General features: G+C 36.2%; 1 protein-coding gene across 1 annotated transcript in view; it reads left to right on the top strand.

Moving 5' to 3' along the window:
* The window catches only part of LOC121380731 (fatty acyl-CoA reductase 1-like), a 52,562-nt gene continuing 26,780 nt past the window's right edge, over positions 1 to 25,782 (top strand). Inside the window, exons 1-5 of the mRNA XM_041509689.1 lie at positions 1 to 126; positions 12,710 to 12,934; positions 13,650 to 13,825; positions 16,260 to 16,332; positions 21,935 to 22,041. Coding sequence (XP_041365623.1) covers positions 12,740 to 12,934; positions 13,650 to 13,825; positions 16,260 to 16,332; positions 21,935 to 22,041 — 551 coding nt within the window. The 5' untranslated portion in view covers positions 1 to 126; positions 12,710 to 12,739. The remainder of the gene's footprint in view (positions 127 to 12,709; positions 12,935 to 13,649; positions 13,826 to 16,259; positions 16,333 to 21,934; positions 22,042 to 25,782) is intronic.

A 25,782-nucleotide genomic window follows, 5' to 3' on the forward strand; every position in this document is an offset into this window, starting at 1 on the left:
ATGCGTAAATGTTATTCCTTCAAAACGGGTGATATCCGGAATTCAGAATCTTGAGTACGTTGTAGCGTTGTTTTTTAAGTCATCTGTGTACAGTACTACATGGCATCATCACATACAGACACAATGGCAAGTGTACATGCTTAACTACTTTATAACGTGTCGTCATCTTTTGAGGTTTATTTTGTTTCTTTTGATTTAATTTTATAAAAGTGTGAAATACTGGAGAAAATCTCCAGGCCCGTACGTAGCCGTGGGAACCGGTGTGGTCTGAGGGTGGGGGATGTTGTACCCCCCCCCCCCCGAAACACACAATTACTCGAGGACGCTAAAGTACAGATTTTGGAATTCCCCCCCCCCCCCATTGATTCAAGCTAATATATATAAATTGTGGCATGCCCCCCACGCCCTAGCCCCAGTACTCTGACTGTAAGATAGTTCACCAAGGTAAACATCAATGGTCCGTTTTTTAAAAACATTTTGACATTTATTGGACCTCTGATGTTTACAAGTTTAACAGCAAAAACAAGCATGCACTTTCCGCCCAATTTTCAGGTGGAATCGATACAATCATGGAATTAATTATTTTGTGGCGAAATATGAGATGTAATAACAAATATAAACACTTACTGTATAAAGAAAACCTCCTCGAGTTACGTTTTACGTATAAATAGACATTTTGTCCAAATAGTAATCCTGCATTAATCCAATTTTCAGTTACAAACAAAATCTCGAATATTCCCGCTGGCCATTATGAGCATATTTAAAATGTGACTGAAAACTGTTGGCGGAATCGGATTATTTTTTATTATTATTTGTCTCACGTTCACGAGTTTCTTCCACGATATTTAATGGAATATCACGTTTAATAATAATAAGAATGATAATAATAATAAATAAACTAATTAATGAATTTTTTTTTTTAATCAATTAATAAATAATAAATTAACTAATAATAACAACTAAATAATATAATTAAAAAATTATTAATTAATACTTAATAAATAATAATATAATAATAAATTACTGAATAATGTTAGTAATTATTATAAATAAATAACATAATAAATAAATTATTGATTTAATAATAATAAATTAATTAATTTAATTATTAACTGAATAAAAACGTGCTTTTTCATTTATAAATGTTTCCTTTACACACACACACACTTATATACACTCAACACAGATGGTGTTGGGGGAGACAAACATAGAGGGATGAAACGGGGTGGCAAGAGATCACACATTTGCTTGTTTCTTGTTGTTTACTTGTTAATGTGCATTATTCGTAATTAATGTGCATTATTCGTACTTTAGTGTGCTTACCCGTGTTTAACACACATTGGTACGAGGCAGTTGTCTCAAGCAGCAGTTGTCACCAAGTCACACTCATGAATTAATTACAGTCAACAACACAGTTAATGTTCAAATGGTTAAGTAGGAATCAAAGTGCACTTCGGTTTAGCCAATGTGCAGACAGGTACAAGGCAGTTATCACAAGCAGCAGTTGTCACCAAGTCACAGTTATACATTAATTATTACAATAAATATTTATATGGTTGCGAGGCAATCCTCAACAACACAGTTAATGTTAAATTAGGTAAGTAGGAATGAATTATCACTAACAGCAGTTGTCATCAACAGTATGGATGAAACATCAGTGCAATACAACTTCACATGGTTGCGAGGCTATGGTAGCAACGCTTAACATTTTCCACACCTATTATTGAAAGATGCAAGACACATATCATAGGTGATGTTTACTACCACGTATCCATAATGTAATTTACAAATTTAGAAATTTAGAAATTCCAAATTTAATTTTATCTTGCCAGGGACATTGAGCAATGCAGGTAGAACATTAGCATCTAGTGCATTTGCAAATAGCATTTGTATCATATTGTCCACATTGTGTATCACCACCATCACTGGTGATACCTTCAAATTTATTCATCACATTTGCACGAATAGGCTACAAACGTGATTTGCATTCCGAACAAAATCTTTTTCTGTGGTTTTTAAGGACAGAGTAAAATATACGGTCATGGCATAACCTCTCCTTCCATCTCGTGCACATCTGCCAACTTCCTGCCATTATGACAACACCGATTTTGGGGCACCAACATGGATGACAGTGTCTACGTCAGGTATATTGAGGCCTGTGCCTAGGCAACTGTCGCTATGAGGCATCTGATGTTACTCTTTTCAGACTTGAATGTGTCAGTGAAAATCATTACAACGTTTTAGATTTACATGTATAAAATATTTTCAACAGCCAGTTTAACTTTCATATTGTCTGTTTCCCCATTTCTTTGTGTGTCTGTTCACCTTTCCCCAGAACTTGCTATAAAAGATTAATATAAATATTTTGAAAGATTAATGAAACTTATAATCAATGATTTTTTAGGTTGTGGAGTTGGGGGTTGTGCAGGTTAATTATAAGAATATATAATATTTTTGTTTGTTTTAAATTGAATAAAAACCCTAAAATAACTAATAACCAGTAATTATAGCTAAAAAAAAGAAAGAAGAATAATAAAACAAAAAAGAAGAGTAAAAATTAATAATAAATAATTAAATAAACCCCTTAAAATAACTAATGACTTGCAATAATAATTAAACTAAGATTTTTTTAAGAAGAAAAAAAAAAGAAAAACCTTTGAAACGCATGTAAGTAATGGCCTGTAATAATAATATTTAAAAAAAAAATACTAAAGGAAATAATAATTTTTTAAAAAGTAAATAAATGAAGACCTTAAAATAAGTAATGACCTGTGACAATCATTATTTTTTTAATAATAATAAAAAAGAATAATACACCCCAAAACTTTAATGTGATAATATTAATAATGCATATAAAGCAATCCACATAAAGCACATATATAGAAACACATAATAACAAAATAAATAACCAATTCCATTCAGTTCCGCAATATTTCTTTTTATTGTGTGTACGTAAAATGCTTGATACAAATAATTCTCATTCCGCAAAATTTTCATTCCGCATTTTCAATGTGCCAGGATAAAAATAGCTTTCAAATGTAAAAATGTGTCATCTTCAAACATCTAATCCTGGAAAGGTTACCAAAGATATTGTACTTAATATTTTTGTCTAAAATTTATTAAAATATGTTGTTGTACGTGTTGAAGCTCTTAAATAAAGCACATATGCCTGATTTTATTAAATCGTGGTTGCAAATGGAAAATGTGATCCAATGGATAAATGTTACAGCACAGCAATAAACATCACAATAATAAATATTGTGCCGGAGACGTTTATCTTGATGAACTAACTGTAAGAGAGCTAGACAGACATTTGGACATAAATACGCTCTCATTACAGTGAATGATTACAGTCAGAGACCAAGCTATGTATTTTTCTGGCAATTGCCGACAACCAAAAAGTTGTTAAAGATTTCTGCTATAATACCACAACAATCCTATGTTTGATGTCAAATACATTTACATCGACCATTTTCGAGTTACTTGATTAAAACAAATTCAGATATTAATTACTAATACACACACTACAGAAGGAAACCCGACAGCACCCACATTCAGCTAAGCTTCGGCAAACTCTGGACAGCAGAATTCTAAGTTTGCCGACCTATATTGCGTCACATGATCGCCCACTCAGCCATTCCTCTCTGTGTTAGAGAGGAAACACGCTACATTTGAACATTAGTAGCAAGTGATCTTTATAGGCCTATGCACCATCCCAGACAGGATAGCACATACCACGGCCGTTGATATACCAGTCGTGGTGCACTTGGTGATGTGAGAAATAGTGCAATGGACTCACCGACAGGGATCGATCCCAGACCGACAACGCATCAAGTGAGCGCTTTACCACTAGTCTGTGGACAATCACCAAAGCTACAGAGAGTGTCACACACACACACACACAGAGAAACAATATTACATTCACGTTTTCTCAAGGTGAAAAAAGTATTTCATCTATGAGTCGTATGCCTGCTTGGCATGTGTACCACTCTGGCATATCAAAGGCCGTGGTATGTGCTATCCTGTCTGGGATAGTGCATAGGCCTATAAAGATCACTTGCTACTAATGATAAAATGTAGCGGGTTTCCTCTCTAACACTATAATAAAATTACCAAATATTTGACATCCAATAGCCTATGATTAATGAATCAATGTGCTCTAGTGGTGTCGTTACACAAAACAAACTTTTTTTTGTGATTGTCGGGCACTTGTCATTTTGAGACGGCCCCTGGAAGACGGAATGGCTGAGTGGGCGATCATGTGACGCAACGTCACGATATAGGTCGGCGAACTTAGAATTCTGCTGTCCGGAGTTTGCCGAAGCTTAGCTGAATGTGGGTGCTGTCGGGTTTCCCTCTGTAGTGTGTGTATTAGTGATTAATATCTGAATTTGTTTTAATCAAGTAACTCGAAAATGGTCAATGTAAATGTATTTGACATCAAACATAGGATTGTTGTGGTATTAGAGAGGAAATCTTTGACGTTTTGGTTGTCAGCAATTGCCAAAAAAATACATAGCTTGGTCTCTGACTGTAATGAGAGCGTATTTATGTCCAAATGTCCGTCTAGCTCTCTTACAGTCAGAGTACTCGGGCTACCCACCCCCTGAATAGTTAATGGTCCCCTTACTATTGATTGTGCACCCCACCCCATGCCCACTCCAGATATTGTTTCTAGGGTCAGGAGAGTATTTCGAGAGAAAGATACAATCATATCAATGTTGGTGCATGGCTGGTGCATTCCAAACTTTGAATCATTGTTGAATTGTTAGCCCCAGAATGATCTTTATTTAACATTCCGAACGGACATAGATAGAAAGTGGCTTAATGTGCGCCCTGCACTATAGTTAAGGTCGACGGCGTCACTTTTCGCACCCTTGTTTTGGCTTTGTACATAATAAATATAGCATATCTTACCGTAATTTCACTTGAAATCCATATTTCGTAAAAGGTACAATTTTTTAATCACAAGATTTTCTTCAAACACATTCAGGGGCATTAGTAATGTTTGAAAAAAATATTTTCAATAGCAATTTTGCATTGGAATTTTCCAGCATTTCCTAAAACAGAAACGCCACGTACCCAATTTATGGTTATTGTGAGGATATGCAAAGTGACGTCATTCAATTCAAAATTAGCTATATTATTACAATGCCACATTAAAATAAAAACTGGTCTACTAACCTTGACCCCTGTCAAATTTCTATGACAAGTAGACAATGCTGTTTACAAGTCAGTATTTTTATTTTATTTTCATAATTATGGATAAAATATTAATTTTAAATTTTAAAAGATGAAAGAAATTAAAAGTACCTTTTGTCAAATATATCGTATCAAAAAATTACCGTTGGATATGTTTTATTTATTGTGTATGAAGCAAAAACAAGTGTCCGAAAAGTGACTGTCATCGACCTTAACACTAAAGGCCATCCCACAATAAGCACAGTGCATTAGCAGCATGTCGGCAGTGAAGTGTCAATAATGCCCACATATATGCAGCGTGTCAAATAGAAATAAGAGGAAAAGAAAAACAGAGTTGATTTGAAAACATGGCTCGCAGGAAGATAATTTCGAGTAAATTGGTTACTATAGTGAATATTATTTATAATCCATTCGTAACAACTGTAAATAATTTTGAGTGTATAAATTGTGTTAATTACGAATAAATTCATTTGAAAATTTACATTTTACAATTTATTCACTGCATGGTATGAACGTAATGCCTATTTGTATTAACATCAACCTTTAGCGATGGGTGTTGGTAAAATGCAGACAGGACCAGATCACTTGACAAACTGAATTTATCCTTTTTAAAAAATATGAAACAAAGTTTTCGTCCAGAGTACAGAAACATACATGGGTATATTTTTCATATAGTAGCCTTAAAAATGGAAAATGACTAACAGCACATGCATGATACGATACTTTTTGCAAGCACATGCGCGTGAACACAGTTACAAATGTTTACTGGAGGGTGCTTCACTTTTGTTTACTAGAATGGATTTGTTTTACATCCACATTGTTGATTTTTTTTACATTAACTGATTGCAATTTATTTTGTTTCACGTATCATAACTGAATCATGTAGAACGGTATTTCCGTAAATATCATATTCGTGTTTTTGTCGTGGTGAATGCAGTTTGGGATCTCGATATGTGTGTATATGTATATGTAACTTTACTACATACATGTCCAAGTACCTGTATATACGTGGGTGTGTAGTAGTTTATCACTGATAATGTCATAAGCAGAGAATAATTTTTGATATAAAATTTACAAAACTTGGTGGATTACTGTTCATGCTGTGTAAGTTAAAGTACAGTGGTTTTGCAAGTACTTGTGTTCTCCTTGACATAAATCTGATTAAAATTGGCTCTACTGGTCTACCAGTAGATCTAATAGCATTGCATGGACTCCCATTTCATCTATAAATAACAGTTTAAATATCAACCAATTACACTTCACTTTTTATCACGTTATTTGGGAGCATACAAATTCTAAAAATATTGGAAAATTTAATGATGCACTACATCGGTAAGTGGTTTGAAAAAAAATCTCAATTATGGCTACAATTTGCACTAATTTTCTCAGTCTTCTCACATATACTGTGGAAAAAAATCCTGGATAAATGATAAAATCTGTGCTACATACATGTATATTTACATGTGCATGGACAAGTGTAAAGTTTTATTATGATATCGGCTGTTTCCTTTATAACGTGTAATTATTGATGTCCGTATATTAGCCTAATGTGGTTATTAATGTGTACATATATTTACTTAATTGCATGTGGACATGTGTTGTCAAATTGTCTGGTGACATCTGCGATTAAATATTTTCCCCCAGAATCAAATGTTGTGCAGCATGTCTGTGTTCATGCACTGTTTATCAAATTATCAAAAACTAATGGAGAGATAGCATTTTGAAATATTTAATTTTATTAAATTTTTAAAATGTAAATAGAAATGCAACATTGAACATTTGAAAGAGTTTTTTAAATTAGATTGTTCTGAATCTTCGTCCCATAATCCTCTGGGCAGTCTCCACTAATTAATATAGAGATATTACGGAAATTTTGAATTTTTATTACATTTTAAAAATGTTAAATGTGTACATGTAGATTTAACATTGAAAATTTTAAAATCTAACTTCTTCAAGAGTTATGGTTGTATTGTTCTGAAACTTGGTATTGTGATTATCTGAGGCAGTCTCCACAAACTACTACTACTACTACTAGTAACAGAGCGAGAGTTTGGAAATTTTGAATTTATATTAAAAAAAAATTAAAAATTATAAAAATTTAACATTAAAAATGTAAATTATTGTTTTCTCCTAGAGTTTTGATTGAATAGATCTGAAACTTGTATAATGATTTTCAGGGTCCGTCTTCACACACTGATAGAGAAATATTTAGGAAATTTTAAAGTTCTGAATTATTTTTATAGCCTTACCTTACATGTAATTTGACTCTCTCACTTAAAGGAAACATGACACGAGACCATATTATAGCTCATTTTAAAAGAAAAATGATATAAAAATAATATACAAATAACTTTATAACAATAAAATACGTGTAGTTAACTTAAAATTAAGAAATTACGCTAATCAGTATCAAAGTACGATTTATGCATATTTCTTCATGAGCGTTCGGAAAAAAAGGGAAGTGACGTCAGAGCCGCTGTACTCTTCCATTGTTGTTAACTGTTTATATATGGAGTAAGGGGCTTACGATCTTTTCAGTCCAACAGTGCCGTACTGCGCGGCCTTTGGGTGTAAAAATAAACAGTTTAAACGATCGGGATTGTCTTTTTATGGTTTTCCAAAGGATTGTATCCGAAGAAAGACGCGTGTATTTTATCGCAAAAGAAAAGATTGGACACCAACACCGCATAGTACTTTGGTGTCAGCCTAATTACAGCCCGGAGCCCGAACGTTACCCGGAGACAAAAACAGTACTCGTTTGCGAATGCCGAGGTGTACATTGTACATATTTGGCACAAAGATACACCTCAGCATGATGTATTTATATATGTTAAAACAAAAATGTAGAATTTTGTATTTATTTATTTTTTTGGAAAAAAAAAGATTTTTCATGTTAGGGCTGTAGGCCTACATAACAAAATCTGTATTCACCGTCCGAAGAAGGAAACGTCAATAAGTAATTAAATATGGCATATACAAACATGGGATTTGGCATGAGGATACATCTCAGTACGATGTATTTAAATATGTTTTTAAAAAAACGTGTAGAAAACAATAATAATTTTAAATAATGTTTTTAATCTTCGGGCGGAATACGTCACAAAAACGTTCCTCATCGCCCGAAGCCCCAAAGCAACACGAAGTTCAATACAAAAAAACCCACTACTGTCGGTGTCGAAATAACTATTATGTTTCATCCACGGGCTGACTTGAGAATCGGAGTGTTGTTTTAGTTAATTGGTCCTTTCTTTCCGTGGCCTGCACATGTGATTCCTGATTGGCAGGTGTATATTGCAGGGTATCGACCAGGTAAGTGATTACCACGGTCTAGACATACGTACAAAATACGTGCCAGTTTTTTTTAAGATCACAGGGTATTGTGGCGTAACCTGTCGCGACTATAGTACAATGTTAATAGACATTATCAGCCGCCCTGCTTCATTACTGTAAATAATGCTGTAAAACCCTTGATTAAGTAGACTTTCCCATCTAAAATTACAAAACTTACCAATTACGTAGTACCAAAGAAAAGAAAATTATCACTTGGGTATCGTGAGTGGTCGTTTTTACTCTAACGCACCCTACCAATAGGCCTAATAATATGCTACTTTTTTATGAGAGAAAAATACTATAACCCCATTTCGTTCTATTGATGCAAATAGAAATATATTTAGTTTAAAAGTTGATTATACTCTCAAGTCATTTATGTTGTTTTACAAGCCAGGTTAATGAAAGTGAAGCGCCTTGTCGTAAATTAGAGCGTTTGTTTACACTGTGCATACAGATTTCATTATGTACAGCCCGAACATAAAAAATGCGACATTTTCTTTTAAAAAACACCCAAAAATGTTTGTCCTACATTTATATTTTTTACATATTTAAATACATCATATCGAGGTGTATCTTTATGCTAAATATGAACAGTATACACCTCGGCATTAGCATCCGAGTTTTGGTTTTGTCTCCGGGTTGCTTTCGGGCTCCGGGCTGTAAATTGGTCGACCGGTCTGGTCTGGCACCATCAGTTTCTCCACCCTCCGACTCGCTATCCGTTTTTTCTTCAGTATCACTGTTGTAAGTAAATGTGTGTCTTTCTTCATTTACTAACAGCTCATATTGATACGGCAAAACGTTTTGCGAACGAACACTCATTGTTTTGGTAAGCTGTGCAAGTCTTAGATTCTTTATGAGTGGTACGGACTAATGCTTTTAAGTGTAAGGCTTCAGATCAAGCGACGCGTCTCTGACGTCACGGACCTCGTGATTGCCCTGCTCATTAAAGATCGGCAATTTCCGCTAAGAGCTCGTATCTGGGGTTCTTTTATGGAGATATTTTAAGTAATTAATTTTTTATAAAAAATTTTTTTAGGTGATTCAATTTATAATTAATTGTACATGGTTGGTGCCAAATATGGTTTACGTGACATGTTTCCTTTAAGTACTTTATGCTGGGGTGTCTTTAAACATTTATTCATTCATTCTCTAGGCCTCTTGTATTTTACATAATTAAAATTTTGTTATATTTTAGTTTGTTTGCATATCCTTTGCAATACACTAGTTTTTAACAAATCTGCCATGACACATTGTGTTTACAGAACTTCACAATTTCTGCCATTGTAGATTCCGGTGTAAATATGAAGGTTGCTGAGTTAACATTTTATTTTGCCCTATAATTTACATAATGAATGTTTGTAGGTTAATATTTGGTCATTTACATAATAAAATAAAAATGAAAACTGGTGTTGAATTTCAATTCTAGTTAATGTTTTGAAGTCATTTTACACACCAAAAAACTATTAATTTATGTCTTAAACATTTCACAACTATTGAAATTTATATTAATTTCAGTGTATAATTTTATTAACTACTGGGGAAAAATCGAAACACAGTGCAATACATTTGATAATTGTCTTTTTAATATATTTGTATACTTTTAATATTATAGTCATGTACAAGTATGAACCAGCACTGTAGTTTATAGTTTAATACATGTTTTTTATTTTCCCACACATGACCAACAAAAATCAGTCGTATGTGATAAATAAAACTATTGAAAAACATTATTGGGAACATTGTTGTCAACAAATGTTGGCCATGTGTGCTAGGCTTAAGATATGCCTACATATTTCAGGTACAATGTCGTTCAGTGTTACAATTTACGTCAGTGTATATTCGTAGGTGATTATACACGTTCCAGTTGTACTTTCTCAATATCATGAGTTTCATTTTATGTGGAGATAAGGTGATAAATTGCTTTTATCATGTACTCATCTTGGTGACATCTATGTCAGTTACAAGGTCCAAAAGTTAATGTGGGTTTAAAATACTCTTCTCTTAGTTTAATTGAGTTTTTCTAAATTGTCTCCCTTTTATACGACTCTTGTACTTACCTGTGCTTGCTGCTTCCATTCTAGTCTGTGGTAGAATCTCTCAGCATCTGTGTAACTATGTATGTCTTTGTATTCAGTTGTAAATCTTATTTTATTTTTCTTTCTTTTTTTTTTTTTTCTTTCTGTCTCTCTCTCTTTTTTTCTTCTTTCTTTATGTTTTATAACGAGCAGATTTATTTTATTGTCATTTACATCCACATGTAAGTTTGCATGCATTCTTTTTCTCTGTATTTCTGAGTATTTAATTTTAACATGTTTTAGTCCTTTGTAATTGCACGTTGGTATAACTAATGACATTTATAAAATTGTGGCTATTAATTAATTAATGTTTCAAAAGTGAATATAACAGCAGACATCGAAATAAACATGTACCCATTTACAGGGTTTCTGCCAGTGAGTAAAACGGGTATGGTGCCATACCCAAATTTGCAGATAAAAAAAATTAAGTTAATTGTTTGACAAACTTAATTACTCTTATCATTACTGTGTGATTTTCTTAACCATAACCCTAAACGTAACCCATTTTCTTTCTGGGGGAGGCATTTAATTCCATAGCGCCATACCCAAAAAATTTCTATGTGGCAGAAACACTTACTTACAGGTTACCACAAAGGTTAGTGGGTGTAGTTTTTGTTATGATATTTTTTTGTAGAGAATGAAGTACATGTGGCTATGTATAATGTGGAACATGACAAAACACCAAGAAATGCTCCAATAAATGTTAAATTTGACTATTTTTATCATACTTCTCCCCTTTATTTCTCTAGGAAGAGAGAAGTCGCTTGTCCTACTTTTTCAATTCTAGTTTAGGTTCTAGAGGTGTCATTAAAGACATGTTTTATCATGTCCCTTTCCTAATTTTAGTGTGATTAAACAAATTAGCTGGGTATCACACCATGTTATCTATTCAGGTGAATGAAGTTATTAATGTATATACATTATGTGAACAGTGACAAAGATAGTGTAAAATATTTTTTAATGTCTAGTTTTTTGGCGAGAAAAAAAAAAGGGTTATGTAAAAAAGACTTGCTCGAATGAGGCGTGAGCGAAACAATCGTTCGCGCACTTTTCAGAGGCATATATATATATATATATATATACTTGTAGCAGAACCTTAAATATGACATGTACATACATGTACGTGTACTGAACATTAAGTTCAATTTTACACTTGGTAATTAATAATAGCCACAGAATAATGAAGTTATTTATCTTTAATAGCATGTATAGGAAAGGTCAACTGAATTAAGAGTAATTATGTAGAGACTAAAATATCTAGTTCCATGTGACCTTTCTTTACAAGAGGGCATGTAGAGCCATATGTAGTCTAAAATAATAGACACTGGGTGGGTTGGTGGGTGGTTGTCTCAGTAAAATAAATAAACAATAAGAGCACAGTAGGATATATATTAGTGATTTCCCTAGAAATTTGGCAAGGCATGGTAGACCAAACACATTTGGGACATTTTCACCATTTTCGGGGCACTTGTTTTTCATTAAAAATACACAAAAATTAATTGAAATAAACATTAATGTAATTTATGTGCTTGCTTTAATAAATGAATGGCAAAAGATATAAAAGGCATATTTTATTAATTAATAATACCTTTTTGGGTGTTTTATAAAAGCAATTTTAGAATTAATTACTGAAAAAGGCTTGTTTAATCTCAGGGCAGCATGGTGCTGATTAAGGCAAGATGGTGCTAGACTATTGAGGCATGGTGCTGCACCATGCTAAAACAAGCTAGGGAAAACACTATATATAGAGAGAGAGAGAGAGAGAAATCGAAGTTTGTAAGCATTGTAATATATTTCTTGTATAACCTGTAAATGGGTTACCAGACACAATGCTTATTTCGATGCCTGCTGTTGGTCACAAACGACGCAACCACCACAACAGGAACCTCACCGAAACAAGGCATCGGACGATAAAAGAAGATTGATTGACTAGGGTTTGACAAATCCGTATCGGACAGTAACCTTTTGGTCTGGGCTAGTGGAAATATTCATCTGTTTTACTATAATACACAGGGCACTAGCCAATGCTTCCGTAAGGACTAGTGACTTTCTCAACTATTTGTCAAACACTGGCTTGACTTGATTATTTTCTCCCCCAGGTTTAACAGAATAATCATTTAACAGACAGCATGACAACTCCATCAATAGCCGAGTTTTTCCGGGGCCGCAGTATATTCATTACTGGAGTAACTGGGTTTCTAGGCAAGGTCCTTCTAGAGAAGCTGCTCAGATCCTGCCATGATCTCAACAAATGTTATGTGCTTATTCGTCCAAAGAAAGGTCGGTCTGGTACAGAGAGATTGGAAGAGCTTCTACAGTCAAAGGTTGGTTTTATGCTTGTATTATACTTGTATACATATAAATTTAATGGTTTATGTAATGTATGAATTAACAGAAGTTGTAAAATCCATAATTATATACAATTAAAAAAGTAAATAGATTATTTTATTAGCACCTGTATCTGTGATTATGACATACATTTTATTTTAAAGTATCAATCAGACACACATGTAGGCTACTGATGGTCAAAAGTACATGTATAAGCATAAACTTTAGCAATTCATTTATGTGTATATAGGCCTATTACTTGGTTATACTTGATATACATGTCTGTAACCAATTGGTGAGTAAATATAAAGAGCTACTTTGTGCCATTTTTAGGTTTAAGGGGTCTACAATGTTCTGAGTGTAGTCACTGTAAATTGTAATATGTTTTCAGCCTATGTGTAGGCTATCAGAATGAGAACAAAAATAGGATAATCTTAATGTATTCTGAATTTTCTGTATGCTGGCTTTTAAAACTAGTTACACCCCAATTTTTCAACAACTCTTAGTTTTTTGTTGTTGTTTTTCTGGTTCAGATACCCGGTACATGTACTCATGGTATTATACACACACAGAATAACTGGTTAATGTATTTGAATACTGGAGTTATCCTGCAAAGATATGAATGGCGAATGTCATGATAGCAGCTGTAACTGAAATCACACGTTGTAGCCATTAGACAGTGGTAAATTTAACTCAAGTCTATTGTTGCAGTTGTTTGAAAGAGTGAAAACTGAGTACCCGGACTTCGCATCAAAAATTGTGCCCATAGCGGGTGACATCATGGAGCCTCATTTTGGAATTAGCGAATCTGATGAGCAAATGTTGTGCAATGAGGTGTCCGTAGTGTTTCACTCAGCCGCCACTGTCAGATTTGACGAAGAACTCAAGTAAATTTCTTTCTTTAGCTGTCCATTTGTTGCAATGTTTTTTACCATATTTACTGGGTTTTTTACCATATTTACTTGTTTGTGTACCATTGACGTCCCAAACTACGTTCACCTAACGATGAAAAAACACGAATACGATATTTATGGAAATACTATTCTGTATTTTTCAGTTAAGATACCACACGTAAAACAAAATAAATTGCAATCAGTTAACATAAAAAATCAACAATGTGGACTTAAAACAAATCCATTCTTGTCAACAAAAATGAAGCACCCTCCAGTGAACAGGAAAGAGTACAACCTTTCTAACTGTTCAGGTGCATGCTTTTGCAAAAAGTACTGTACCAAGCATGTGCAGTTCGTCATTTTCATTTTTTAAGGCCAATATATGAAAAAACATGTTTCTGAAATATATATTGTGGACTAAAACTTTGTTTCATTTTTTTTTTTTTAAAGGATAAATTCAGTTTATCAAGCAATCTGGTCTAGTCCGCATTTTAACAACACCCATCGCTAAAAGTTGATGTTAATACAGATAGGCATTATGTTCCTACTGGTGAATAGATTGTAAAATATCAATTTTCAAATGAATTGATTTGTAATTAACACAATTTATATACTCCAAATTAGTTACAATTGTTACAAATGGATTATCAATACTATTCACTACAGTAGAGGTACAAAAATGTAGCATACCTTTTGCAGATCAAATTTCACAATTGAAAACAAATTCTAACAATAGTGGGCTTAAAAATCAGCAAAATTAAATGATTTGGTCTTGTTGATCTGGCACGTATGAGGTCATGTGACATGCACCAAATGTTAATTCATCATCTTCCTCCATTTCAACTCGATGTCTATGAATATCGGTAATTTTAAGGAACAAACAAAAACGACTTAGCAAAATTAATGGCTTTGTAAAGTTTTGTATTGAGATACTTACTTATCTGAACTTTATTGTTAATGAAAATGTTCATGAACTGTGAAGAAAAACCTCACAAATGAACTACAAGCAGATGACAACAAATTGTATGTTGATTGCACGACCCGTGCATGAGAAAACAAACCGGAGTTGGAAGCATAAGGCAGTTAGAGACGTTGACGATACCATATTTGGCCGGAAATGGGCATATATGACTAAGGCCCGTTTTCCATTATTGCAGACCGGCACCGTGGTTAGGCCATCAGTCTACAGGCTGGTAGGTACTGGGTTCGGATCCCAGTCGAGGCATGGGATTTTTAATCCAGATACCGACTCCAAACCCTGAGTGAGTGCTCCGCAAAGCTCAATGGGTAGGTGTAAACCACTTGCACTGACCAGTGATCCATAACTGGTTCAATAAAGGCCATGGTTTGTGCTATCCTGCCTGTGGGAAGTGCAAATAAAAGATCCCTTGCTGCTAATCGGAAAGAGTAGCCCATGTAATGGCGATAGCGGGTTTCCTCTCCAAATCTGTGTGGTCCTTAACCATATGTCTGACGCCATATAACCGTAAATAAAATGTGTTGAGTGTGTCGTTAAATAAAACATTTCTTTCTTTCCATTAATGCAATTTATCGATACAGTGCATTGACATAGGATCTTTTCCACATACACGATTCCACAATTTTTCTGCATCCAATTTTTTCAGCACAGCAATGTCATAAAGTGAAGCATTTACTTTTGGCATAAAGTATATTTGATATAGTAATCCACTTGCAAAAACACAGATATGGAAAAGCACACGATTAAACGCATGTAGAAATAGAGAATAATACATGAGTTTCCGTTTGATACCATTTATCTTACGAGTTGTTTAAAAACGTTTTTAAACAACGACTTGTAAGATAAATGGTATCAAACGGATACCAATGTAGTATTCTGTTTCTTACATACCTGGAAACAATGAAACTGTAAACAATATAATGAACTAAATTATGTTACAGAACGTAGACTAACTGGATCATGGCGTATGGATACTTGGCTTTAAGCATACATGCCACGTCATAACCAAATTACTACTGTACTAACAGATCCGTTTTCCTTAAAAAAAATAGAGCACTCTGAAACATTTGCCATCCACTCGGAAAATGAAATTGATGAAAAGCTAATTTTGAATTTGAATGACGTCAATATTCCAATGACATCACTTTACATCTCCTTACAATAACACTTAGCTGAGTCATGACCTCTCAAAAATTATTTCCAACATACGATTTTGATACATGGGTGTGTAAGAATCATATTGATGGAAAGATTATAAGACAGGATTTTGGCTTGGAAGGGTGTTAATACTGTCACAGTGTGCTCTTGATTGTTTACAAACGTAATCTATTAAAAGTAGAACATTGACATAAAGCCCACTTGTCAGTGACGCTTATTTTGAAAAATTAAATGAGAGCAATTAATCCATAATTTGTTTCCCCTGTTAACTGATCGTTTGTTTGCTTTCAGGTTGTCAGTGCTAATGAATGTTCTTGGTGTCCAACGGTTGATTGAATTGTGTCACAAGATGCGTCATATAGAGGTTTAACTCTCTCTTTTTTTCTCTACATGGTGGATGTGAAATGCAATATTTAGTTGTTCATTTAAGTAGTGGAATTACATAGAGGATAATAAACGAGCTACTAGTTATTATACAATTTATGTCCTGAGTGAAATAAAATTTTCACTTGTCACGAGCTTTAGTGAGTGACAGGTGAAAATGCTTTCATGAGGAACATAAATTTGATAATAACTGGTACCGATTTTGCTATTCTATTTATTACCAGCTATGTTTTTTCTAAAAGCCTTTATTTTCGATAATATACATATACGTATGTACTGTACGTACATCGTAAACCACTTTACACACTGTTATAACTTTGTATTTTAATCACGTTCACACATGTGTGGGGACTGCATGGTTGTTTTAGTGAGATAACTTGTATAATAATGCTATTGAATATTGTGTCATGAAAAATGTACACAAAAGGTCATGTCATATTAAATTTATTTGAATAAATTTTAAAATCCACAATAATAAACAAATCATAATATATTGGCTGGGATGTACCCAGTCAAAACTTAACTAGGAGAGCAGTAAAAGAGAAAGGGACCCAAACACGAAAGGGACATTTTAAAATTTGAAAGTGCACCTTTTCAGACAACAGCATTTCAGAGTGTTGGTTAACAGTGAAGCCTTTTCACCTGTTTTTTTAGCAACATGTAGATAACCAGGTGTTCGATTTCGAGAATTATCTTTACTTAATACCCCAGTGGGCACTCGTAACCAGAAAAATAAAATCATAATTTTTCTGAGAAATGATCATGCATATATGTAGATGTATATGTAATGTACAATATTATTGGACGATTTAGCACTTTCAAACCAATGACTTTGCTGGTACTAAATATGATGTCATTACAATTTGGCAATGACATCACTTAGTTTAAAGAGGGTGCATATAAAAAGTTTGTTTTTGTTTAACCACACCACTAGAGTACATTGATTAATTAATCATCGGCTATTGGATGTCGAACATTTGGTAATTCATCAGAGAAACCCACTACATTTTTTTCTAATGCAGCAAGGGATCTTTTATGTGCACTTTCCCAGACAGAAAAGCACATATATGTACCACAGCCTTTGACCAATTGTGGTGCACTGTTTGGAATGAGAAAAAACAAACCCAGTCAGTTGAATGGATCCACTGATTAAGTTCAGTCCTGCGACGCTAGCACCTCAAACGACTGAGCTAACTCCCGCTCCGAGTTTGTAGTTATGCCTCTAATTAATCTGTAATATATGTTATTTTAATACAATTTATTACAAACCTTTTTAACAATAAATAGGACTTTATTTTTTTAAATTAAATTATCTATGAACATAAATAAAATACAAAGTTACAGAAATACTCAGGACAGTATTTAAAGTGGTTTAGTCTACAACATTTCTTTTTGCATGTACCTGAATGGATGTATAAAAATAAAAGGTTTTAAAGATATTTTTAAAAAAAAGTCTATTAATAAATATACTCTTCAAAAAAAGTACGGGAATCTGAAATATTAATGTTAATATCAATTATTAGACTGAACAGACATCCTAGTAAAGAATGTTCAGGTCTGTTTATCAACACACCGTACACGTACACGTGCGTGGGGTGTCATTCTCGATTTTGACAATTTCCAGGAAGGTTCATTAATCACTGTGGAACATTATTTCTGTCAATCTTTTTCATTCTGTTGATCATACAGTTGTTATTTTGTTTTTAGTAATTTTTATTGTTTGAATTTGCGATTTACTGATAAAAAACACAGTCAACTTTCAAATTTCACTTCTGACCCCAATCGTCCTTCAAGATCTTTGGTGGTCATGAAACCTACTGTAATACTGAACTACCAGTTGTAATGTTTGCCCAATTAATTCACTATTACCATATAACCATTCCCCACAGCACATATACCTTACAATTTTGGCAATTGTAAATTCTTATTAGAGTTCCCCTACTTCTTTTGAAGAGTATAAAATAACAAACTTGGTACCAGTTATGTTCCTTGTGAAATAATTTTCATTCATCACTTGCTAAAGCTTGTGACAAATGGAAATTATTTCACTCGAGACATAAATTAGATAATAATGGTAACTTATTTATTATCCTCTGTATAACAAATAAAGGTAAAATATCCACCCGCAACCCCCCCCCCCCCCCCCCCAACAATATTTGTTAAAATTAGTGTAAGTTTAGGGTTAGGGTTAGTTATATACAATACTTTTTAAAACATTTTGTTCTATAAAAGTAATATAATATTTATATTTCGTAATCCAGTATCCAGGGTTCGTACGCGCCTTGAAAACCCTTGAAAATAAACTAATGTATTCCAGTGCTTGAATACCCTTGAAAATCATCTTGCGGTCTGGAAAACCCTTGAAAATGATAATTTGATGTCAAATAAAATATAAACGCCTAAAACGGAGGCTTTATTTACTTTATTTAACATGTAATTAAATTATTTGTTTCATTTCCGCGGCACAATCAAATGCCAATCGTTAAGCCAATCGATGTTTACCGGCTCAGTTGATGTGTGAATGTTTGTTGTTGTTTTTTTATCTCGCGATGCGAGAATCACGCGGCCACGAGATCCAAGCAACAGCGTTGCCATATTGGAAAAGAAAGTTTGTCACTTTTTGCCGCTGGGTATTTAGCAAGTTCAGGAAGCGTGTCAAGTTAATGAATCTATTGTAAACCCACAAAGATGGTTGGCACTTGCGTGTTTAACGACCTGTGGAAACTCAGTAAGGTCCTGGAATTTTGGTAAAGTTGACCTGGAAAGTGCTTGAAAAACCCTTGAATTTTGACTTCCTTTAAGTGTATGAACCCTGAGTATCACTACGTTTTGCCTTTGAAAAATTAGACATTTTGACTATTCTTTGTAAATTTTCCTCCAATACGGTGCTTTTATTGGTGCTTTTGGTAGAAATATAGCACAGAAGACACAATGAGGCATTATGGGACTAGAGGTTCGTTAATTCCGTAAACACTCGGTTCATTCCGTCAAAATACACGCTATGAGATTTAAAAGTATTAAAATGCAGTCTCACTTGTTGATCCATTGCGTGGCCGAGTGGATACAGTGCTCGGCTACAGTCCTGATGATCTGGAGTTCGAATCCAGACCCTAGCACTTGATATCACTAATTCAATACCCAAAATGGAGGGGTGCGGGCGGAAATCTTTCCAAAAAATCCACTAGCCCACAGATATTATCATTAGCCCGAGATTTTTCCTCATATCTTATGACCACTTTCTTTTGCCATGTATAAAACAAACCATTCGTCAGCACAATTTTACTTTGCAATTGAAACAAAAAGGAGGAAAATAACTATAATTGTAATTCGAAAACAATAAAATGTTCTACTTTTGACACGGCAAATTGTCACACCATGTTCAATTTTATTCATTTTCCATAACTTCTTCATCTGTCCATACAGACCTGGAAATAATTTTTTGGTGGCGCCTGTCAAAATAACCTGTGTCAAAATGACCTGTGTCAATCAACTTGAGCCTGTCATAAATGAAAATGTTCCTTATGTCACCAAATGTTGAAATAATGTTACTGGTGTCATTTATTAATCATGTACTGTTACATATAGTATACCCCTAGAACTACTTTACATGATGCAGTGTAACCCATCTAAACAGTACACCCATGGGCCAAATTGAGCGCAAATGTAAAAGGTCCAGTTTTGATCAGTATTTAGCTTACATGGATTTGGATTGAGGTAAAAGTGTGTGTTATATTTTGTTCACTATTAACCGGCCTCGGTGGTGTCGTGGTAGGCCATCGGTCTACAGGCTGGTAGGTACTGGGTTCGGATCCCAGTCGAGGCATGGGATTTTTAATCCAGATACCGACTCCAAACCCTGAGTGAGTGCACCGCAAGGCTCAATGGGTAGGTGTAAACCACTTGCACCGACCAGTGATCCATAACTGGTTCAACAAAGGCCATGGTTTGTGCTATACTGCCTGTGGGAAGCGCAAATAAAAGATCCCTTGCTGCTAATCGGAAAGAGTAGCCCATGTAGTGGCGACAGCGGGTTTCCTCTCAAAATCTGTGTGGTCCATAACCATATGTCTGACGCCATATAACCATAAATAAAATGTGTTGAGTGCGTCGTTAAATAAAACATTTCTTTCTTTCTTTCTTTGTTCACTATTAAATATAGAAAAAGTAATAAAACCAGCAAATAACTACAATCAAATGTGGATAAAAGGATGCAATTAATAAGCACTTGGCTGGGGATGGGGCGTTTTGTTTATAATCAAACAAGTTGACGTTGATATCTTTCCAACAAAATCAAATTGAAAAATTCAGTTGGTTAAAATTAATATACATTAAAAAATTAGAACACAAAAATAGATGTATTCATGACTGCCCGGTCACTGCAGGCCTACGAGATGTCAAGGAATTCCAGTAGCGTTTAAAACTAAAATATCTTTATAATAACAATTAGCATATTGAATAATGTGTACTTTTCAAAACAAATATTAATTATTATATATATTTCCATTTAATTTTGATTGCTTAATTGACTTCGTCAGAATCCCAACACAAGCTGCTAATAAATATAGACTTGATAGCTAATCCAGAGTATGCGCATATCGCACTACCGGTGTAATCGGCCGATGTAAATAACGACCACTACCCGCGGGACTGTGTGGTTTCAAAGGTACAAGTTACATTAAATAAACACATTGACACTTGATTATCCATCCACAGTTCAGTTTATAAGGGTAAATTTCAGTGTTAAAAGATGCATTGGTTGTTTAAACCATTCGGAACACACTGGCTCATCGGGCTTGCTCGGGTCTATTAATAGGTACAGGGAAATTCCTTTTCCGGACAAACACTAAAATGCATTTGATTTTGCATTACAGATGACACCACACGGTGTACGTTTCGTTTTATGAATTTGGAAGTCAACATCACAAAACTTATATTAATTCGCCCAGTAGTTTTTTTTTACTGATTCGGACGAACCTGCGAGTGCAATTCCGCAGCCATGTATCGGTATTATTTAACTGATACTGGCACCAGTTCATAAAGATTAATAAAATGTTTCTGATATAGTGTTTTCCCTAGAAATTTGGCAAGGCATGGTAGACAAAACACTATGGGGGCATTTTCACAATTTTCAGGACACTTTTTTTTTTGCATTAAAGACAAAAAACTAATAATTGAAATAAACATAAATGTAATTGATGTTTTTGCTTTAATAAATGAATGGCAAAATATATAACAGATATTTTTATGAATTAATAATACATTTTTTTAAGTGTATTAAGTGTGTTTTTACATCAAAGCAATTTTAGAATTAATTATTGAAAAAGGCTTTTTTTAATCTCAGTGCAGTATGGTACAGGTTAAGGCAAGATGGTGCTAGACTATTGAGGCATGGTGCCGCACCATGCTAAAACAAGCTAGGGAAAACACTATGATATTACATATGTTATTGATCCATGCTTTGGGTGTTGATCAGATGACGCCTGCTTTGAATTTTGGTTTTAAAACAAAGTTTGTTCTTTAATTGTTTGCATTATGTCAATAGGTGATACATTTAATATACTAGTATTTGTTGCATATTTCAGGCTATCGTACATGTGTCTACAGCATATTCAAATTGTCATAAAAAGATGATTTCAGAGATTGTGTATGACCCACCAATACATCCTCAAAGACTCATTGACGCAGTTGGGTGAGTGATATCGATGTCGAATATTTTACTTAAAAGTTGTAATTTAAAATAGTTTTGTATCATCTTTGTGGATTGCTCCCCTGTCATCTCTACAGGATGGCAGCAGTTTCCTCTGTTAGGATAAACTCCAGATTTACAGTCACTTCAACGCAATAGAACTTTGTTATTAAACAGTGTAAAAAGAAAAAGTTTTATTATTAAATAAAAAAAATTTACAGTTAAATTGTATCCTACTTAAAACTTCTTGCTGAGTTTTTCAATTTCAGCAAATACCTATACATAGAGAATAACAGGAAATTTCTATAGACATTACCTGTCCTCAAACAAGTGCACCTCCCCCCCACGCAAGTGGTCTGGTCCGAACATCCCAACAGCCAATGGGATGGCCTAAATTCTTCTACTGTATACTGCTCTCTAGTTCCGGTCACATGACTGTAACTTCCTTCTTTTTCTCTTCGCGAAAGGGTCTGGACGTCTTTTGTTTGGCTCTGTTTTGGAGTCAACTTTTTTTATAAGACTTTTGGTTTTGTATTCGTGTTGGGTGAAATGTTTTTCACCTTATATTTCGTTAGCTTCGTATAGCTTCGTATGTTCTTCGCGTATTCGCTTGACTTTCAAGCGTTATTACATGAAATGTTGTTATATTGCCGGTTGTCGTGTCGGACGCCATTTGCAAAATGGCGTCTGTATTGACTGGCTTGGTGTTAGGTGGAATGTTTTTTTTTTTCCACCTTATTCGTTACCTTTCGTATGTTTCGCGTATTTCGCTTGACTTGCCAAGTGTTAATTACATGAAATGTTATTATATTGCCGGTTGTCGTGTCGGACGCCATTTGCAAAATGGCGTCTTTGTTGACCGACTTTGTGTTTGTGTCATGGTTTCTTTTCTTTCTCTTTCACAGATTGAAAACTTATTATCATGTCAGATGTTAATGTTCAGCGTCAGGTACGAGCGTGCCTACGCTGTAAGAAGTTCACTGCAGGCGGCGACCCTCATGAATTATGTCCGGGTTGCCGTGTTCCTTGTAGCCTCTCTTCGAGATGCGACCTGTGTTCGGGCCTGTCTACTGTCGAGTTCGCGGCTTACTTGAAGGTGCTGTCGGCGAGAGCCAAGAAAGTGGAATCTTCGCCGTCAATTGCGGACTCCATAGCAGATGTATTACGTTCGATGCTACCTACTATGCTGAAAGAGACTATGGCGTCAATGGCGGCCTTACCACAACCGGCGGGTTTGGGACCAGGTCCGGTTCAAGTCCCCTCTTCGGGGGGTGCGGCTCCAGGATGCAAGACTTCAGATGACAGGCCTGCAGTTACTACGCAGCCCTCGGACAAGCCGACTCAATCAGTTAGGCGTTCCACGGCCTCCAAGGATCACCGATCTTCAAAGTCATCTTCGGCGCAGCGGAGCCGGGAACGGAGCCGGGCTCGTAGCCGTTCCCCACGACCTGCACGTCTCCCTACGGGTTCCGTGGATCGGCAGCGCAGACCTTCTATTGACGCTTCAGAGGGTTCTCGACGGGACCGTCCACGGTCCGGTTCACCAGTGAATTCTGTTTCGGCGGATCGATTAGCCTGTGCTCGAGTGCTTCGAGACTTTGGAGATGCAGCGCCTACAGCGGTTTCCGTCATTGATGAGACTGAATCTTCTGATCATATGAATATGAGGGATTGCTTGGCGGCAGTCTATGACATGTTGCCGTCCTTGCCACATCCACCAACGCCGTCCAAGAAGGGACCGACACCGATGATAGCGACTGATGTCCCTCCGGAAGATGTGGTGATCCGTTCCTTGGCTGCCGGTACACTCGTATCCGAGGTGGCGACGGATTTAGACCGCACTTTTAAAGACACAGCGTCTTTCGTCGCCTTCCCGACTTGGGGTCACCGTATGTATCCGGTATTTGACATGACCTTTACAGATGTAGCTCCGTCCTTGGATGAAGACGTTCACCGTCTTGGGAAGTCGTCAACCGTGGATTTGACAGACAAACAAGTACAAGCCATGGATACTGCCCAGAGACGTTGCTTGTTTGTATTATCTTACTTGGACGTTTTCCTTGCGGCGATGGCCACCCAGGCAAAAGATGCACGGTGCTACGCGCTATTTCAGCAATCAGCGCAGATGCTAGCTTTCCTGACGTCTTCGGTGACTTCGATGTCCTCGATGTTAATGCAATATCGTCGCCAGGCTTATTTAAAGAGATCCACTTTGGATTTTCAGCATAAGAAGGAGCTGTTAGCTCAACCGTGGTCAGCAACTAAGCTTTTTGCAGGCAAAATTTCTGAGGTGGTGAAGGCCAATGATAAGGACCAACAGTCGACAGCAACTGTCAAAGCGTTGCAACTTATTTCAACATTGGAATCTACAAAGCGGAAGTCTACATTCACACCACAACCACCATCTAAACGCTGGAGAGGTTCCTTTCGAGGTCAACCTTCTCGAAGGTTTCCGGTCAGACGACCATCCGGTCCGCCAGCTCGGACCCAGGGGAAGCCTGGTCGACGTTGACGCCAGCCAACAGATCGTGGACTGCTCAGATTGCTTCAACCTACGCCTGCCCCTGATTTTGAACCAGAACAACGATTCGGTTTTGACGCTTCCGGTGTGTACCACACCGGTCGAAAGATCCATGGTCGGAAGTCGACTTCGCCGTTATTGGCGAAACTGGCAGACACTTTGCCAAGATCCGTTTGTCACGTCGATCTTGAAGACAGGGTATCGTCTGCAATTGTCTGCCATCCCTCCATTGACCACTTCACCTCGAGAACCGCGGCATTCCGTTGCGCAAATCAAGGTTCTACAGGAGTCCGTCAACAAGCTGGTGGAGAAGGGAGCCGTTCGCAGCATTTCGGAAGTACAATTAACACCCGGATTTTACTCGGACATCTTTCTCGTACCAAAGAAAGATTCTCCAGAGCTGCGAATGATTCACAACTTGGCGGTCTTCAACGACCGCTATCTGTCTCCTCCTCCGACCTTCAAGATGTTAACGTTGCGAGATATCATAGCCGTGATCAGACCGGGGGATTGGCTTGCCTCGCTAGATCTCAAGGACGCCTACCTGCACGTTCCGATGCATGCCGATTTCCATCACTACCTACGGTTTGTGCTACAGGGTCGGCATTACGAATGGAAAGTCCTGCCCTTTGGGATATCCATAGCGCCATGGCTGTTCACCAGAATCACGACTCCGATGTCACGCTTCCTGCATCGCAGAGGTATATCCTTTTACCCATACCTCGACGATTGCCTGATGAGGTGTCACAGCAAGACAGGGCTGACTGCACATGTTGCCTTCATCATGGACTTTCTCAAGCAGCTGGGTTGGATTATCAACATCGAGAAATCTCGACTGGCTCCCACACAGTCTCTACAGTTCATAGGCGCTTGGCTTCGACCCGACCTGGGCCTCGTTCAAGTTCCCTTAGACCGTTGGGAGAAGATCCAGACCATGATTGTCATAGCCCTCACCGCTCCAATGACCTTCCGCGGTTGGCAGAGTCTCCTGGGTCTCCTCACTTCTGCCCAGGATTTGACACTCAGAGGTCGTCTCCAGTTGCGGCGCTTGCAGATGTTTCTCAACCCGTTTGTTCGTTTCAACAATCCGGACTTGATCATCTCACTTCCAGACGATCTACGCTCCAGCCTGCAGTGGTGGCAGCTCCGATCGAACGTCTTAGAAGGTGTCTCTATGCGGGCCTTCATAGCCACTCATCACCTATTCGTCGACGCGTCACTGG

The sequence above is a fragment of the Gigantopelta aegis genome, chromosome 9 (assembly GCF_016097555.1).
Source record: "Gigantopelta aegis isolate Gae_Host chromosome 9, Gae_host_genome, whole genome shotgun sequence".
In the NCBI taxonomy this organism is placed as follows: Eukaryota; Metazoa; Mollusca; class Gastropoda; order Neomphalida; family Peltospiridae; genus Gigantopelta; species Gigantopelta aegis.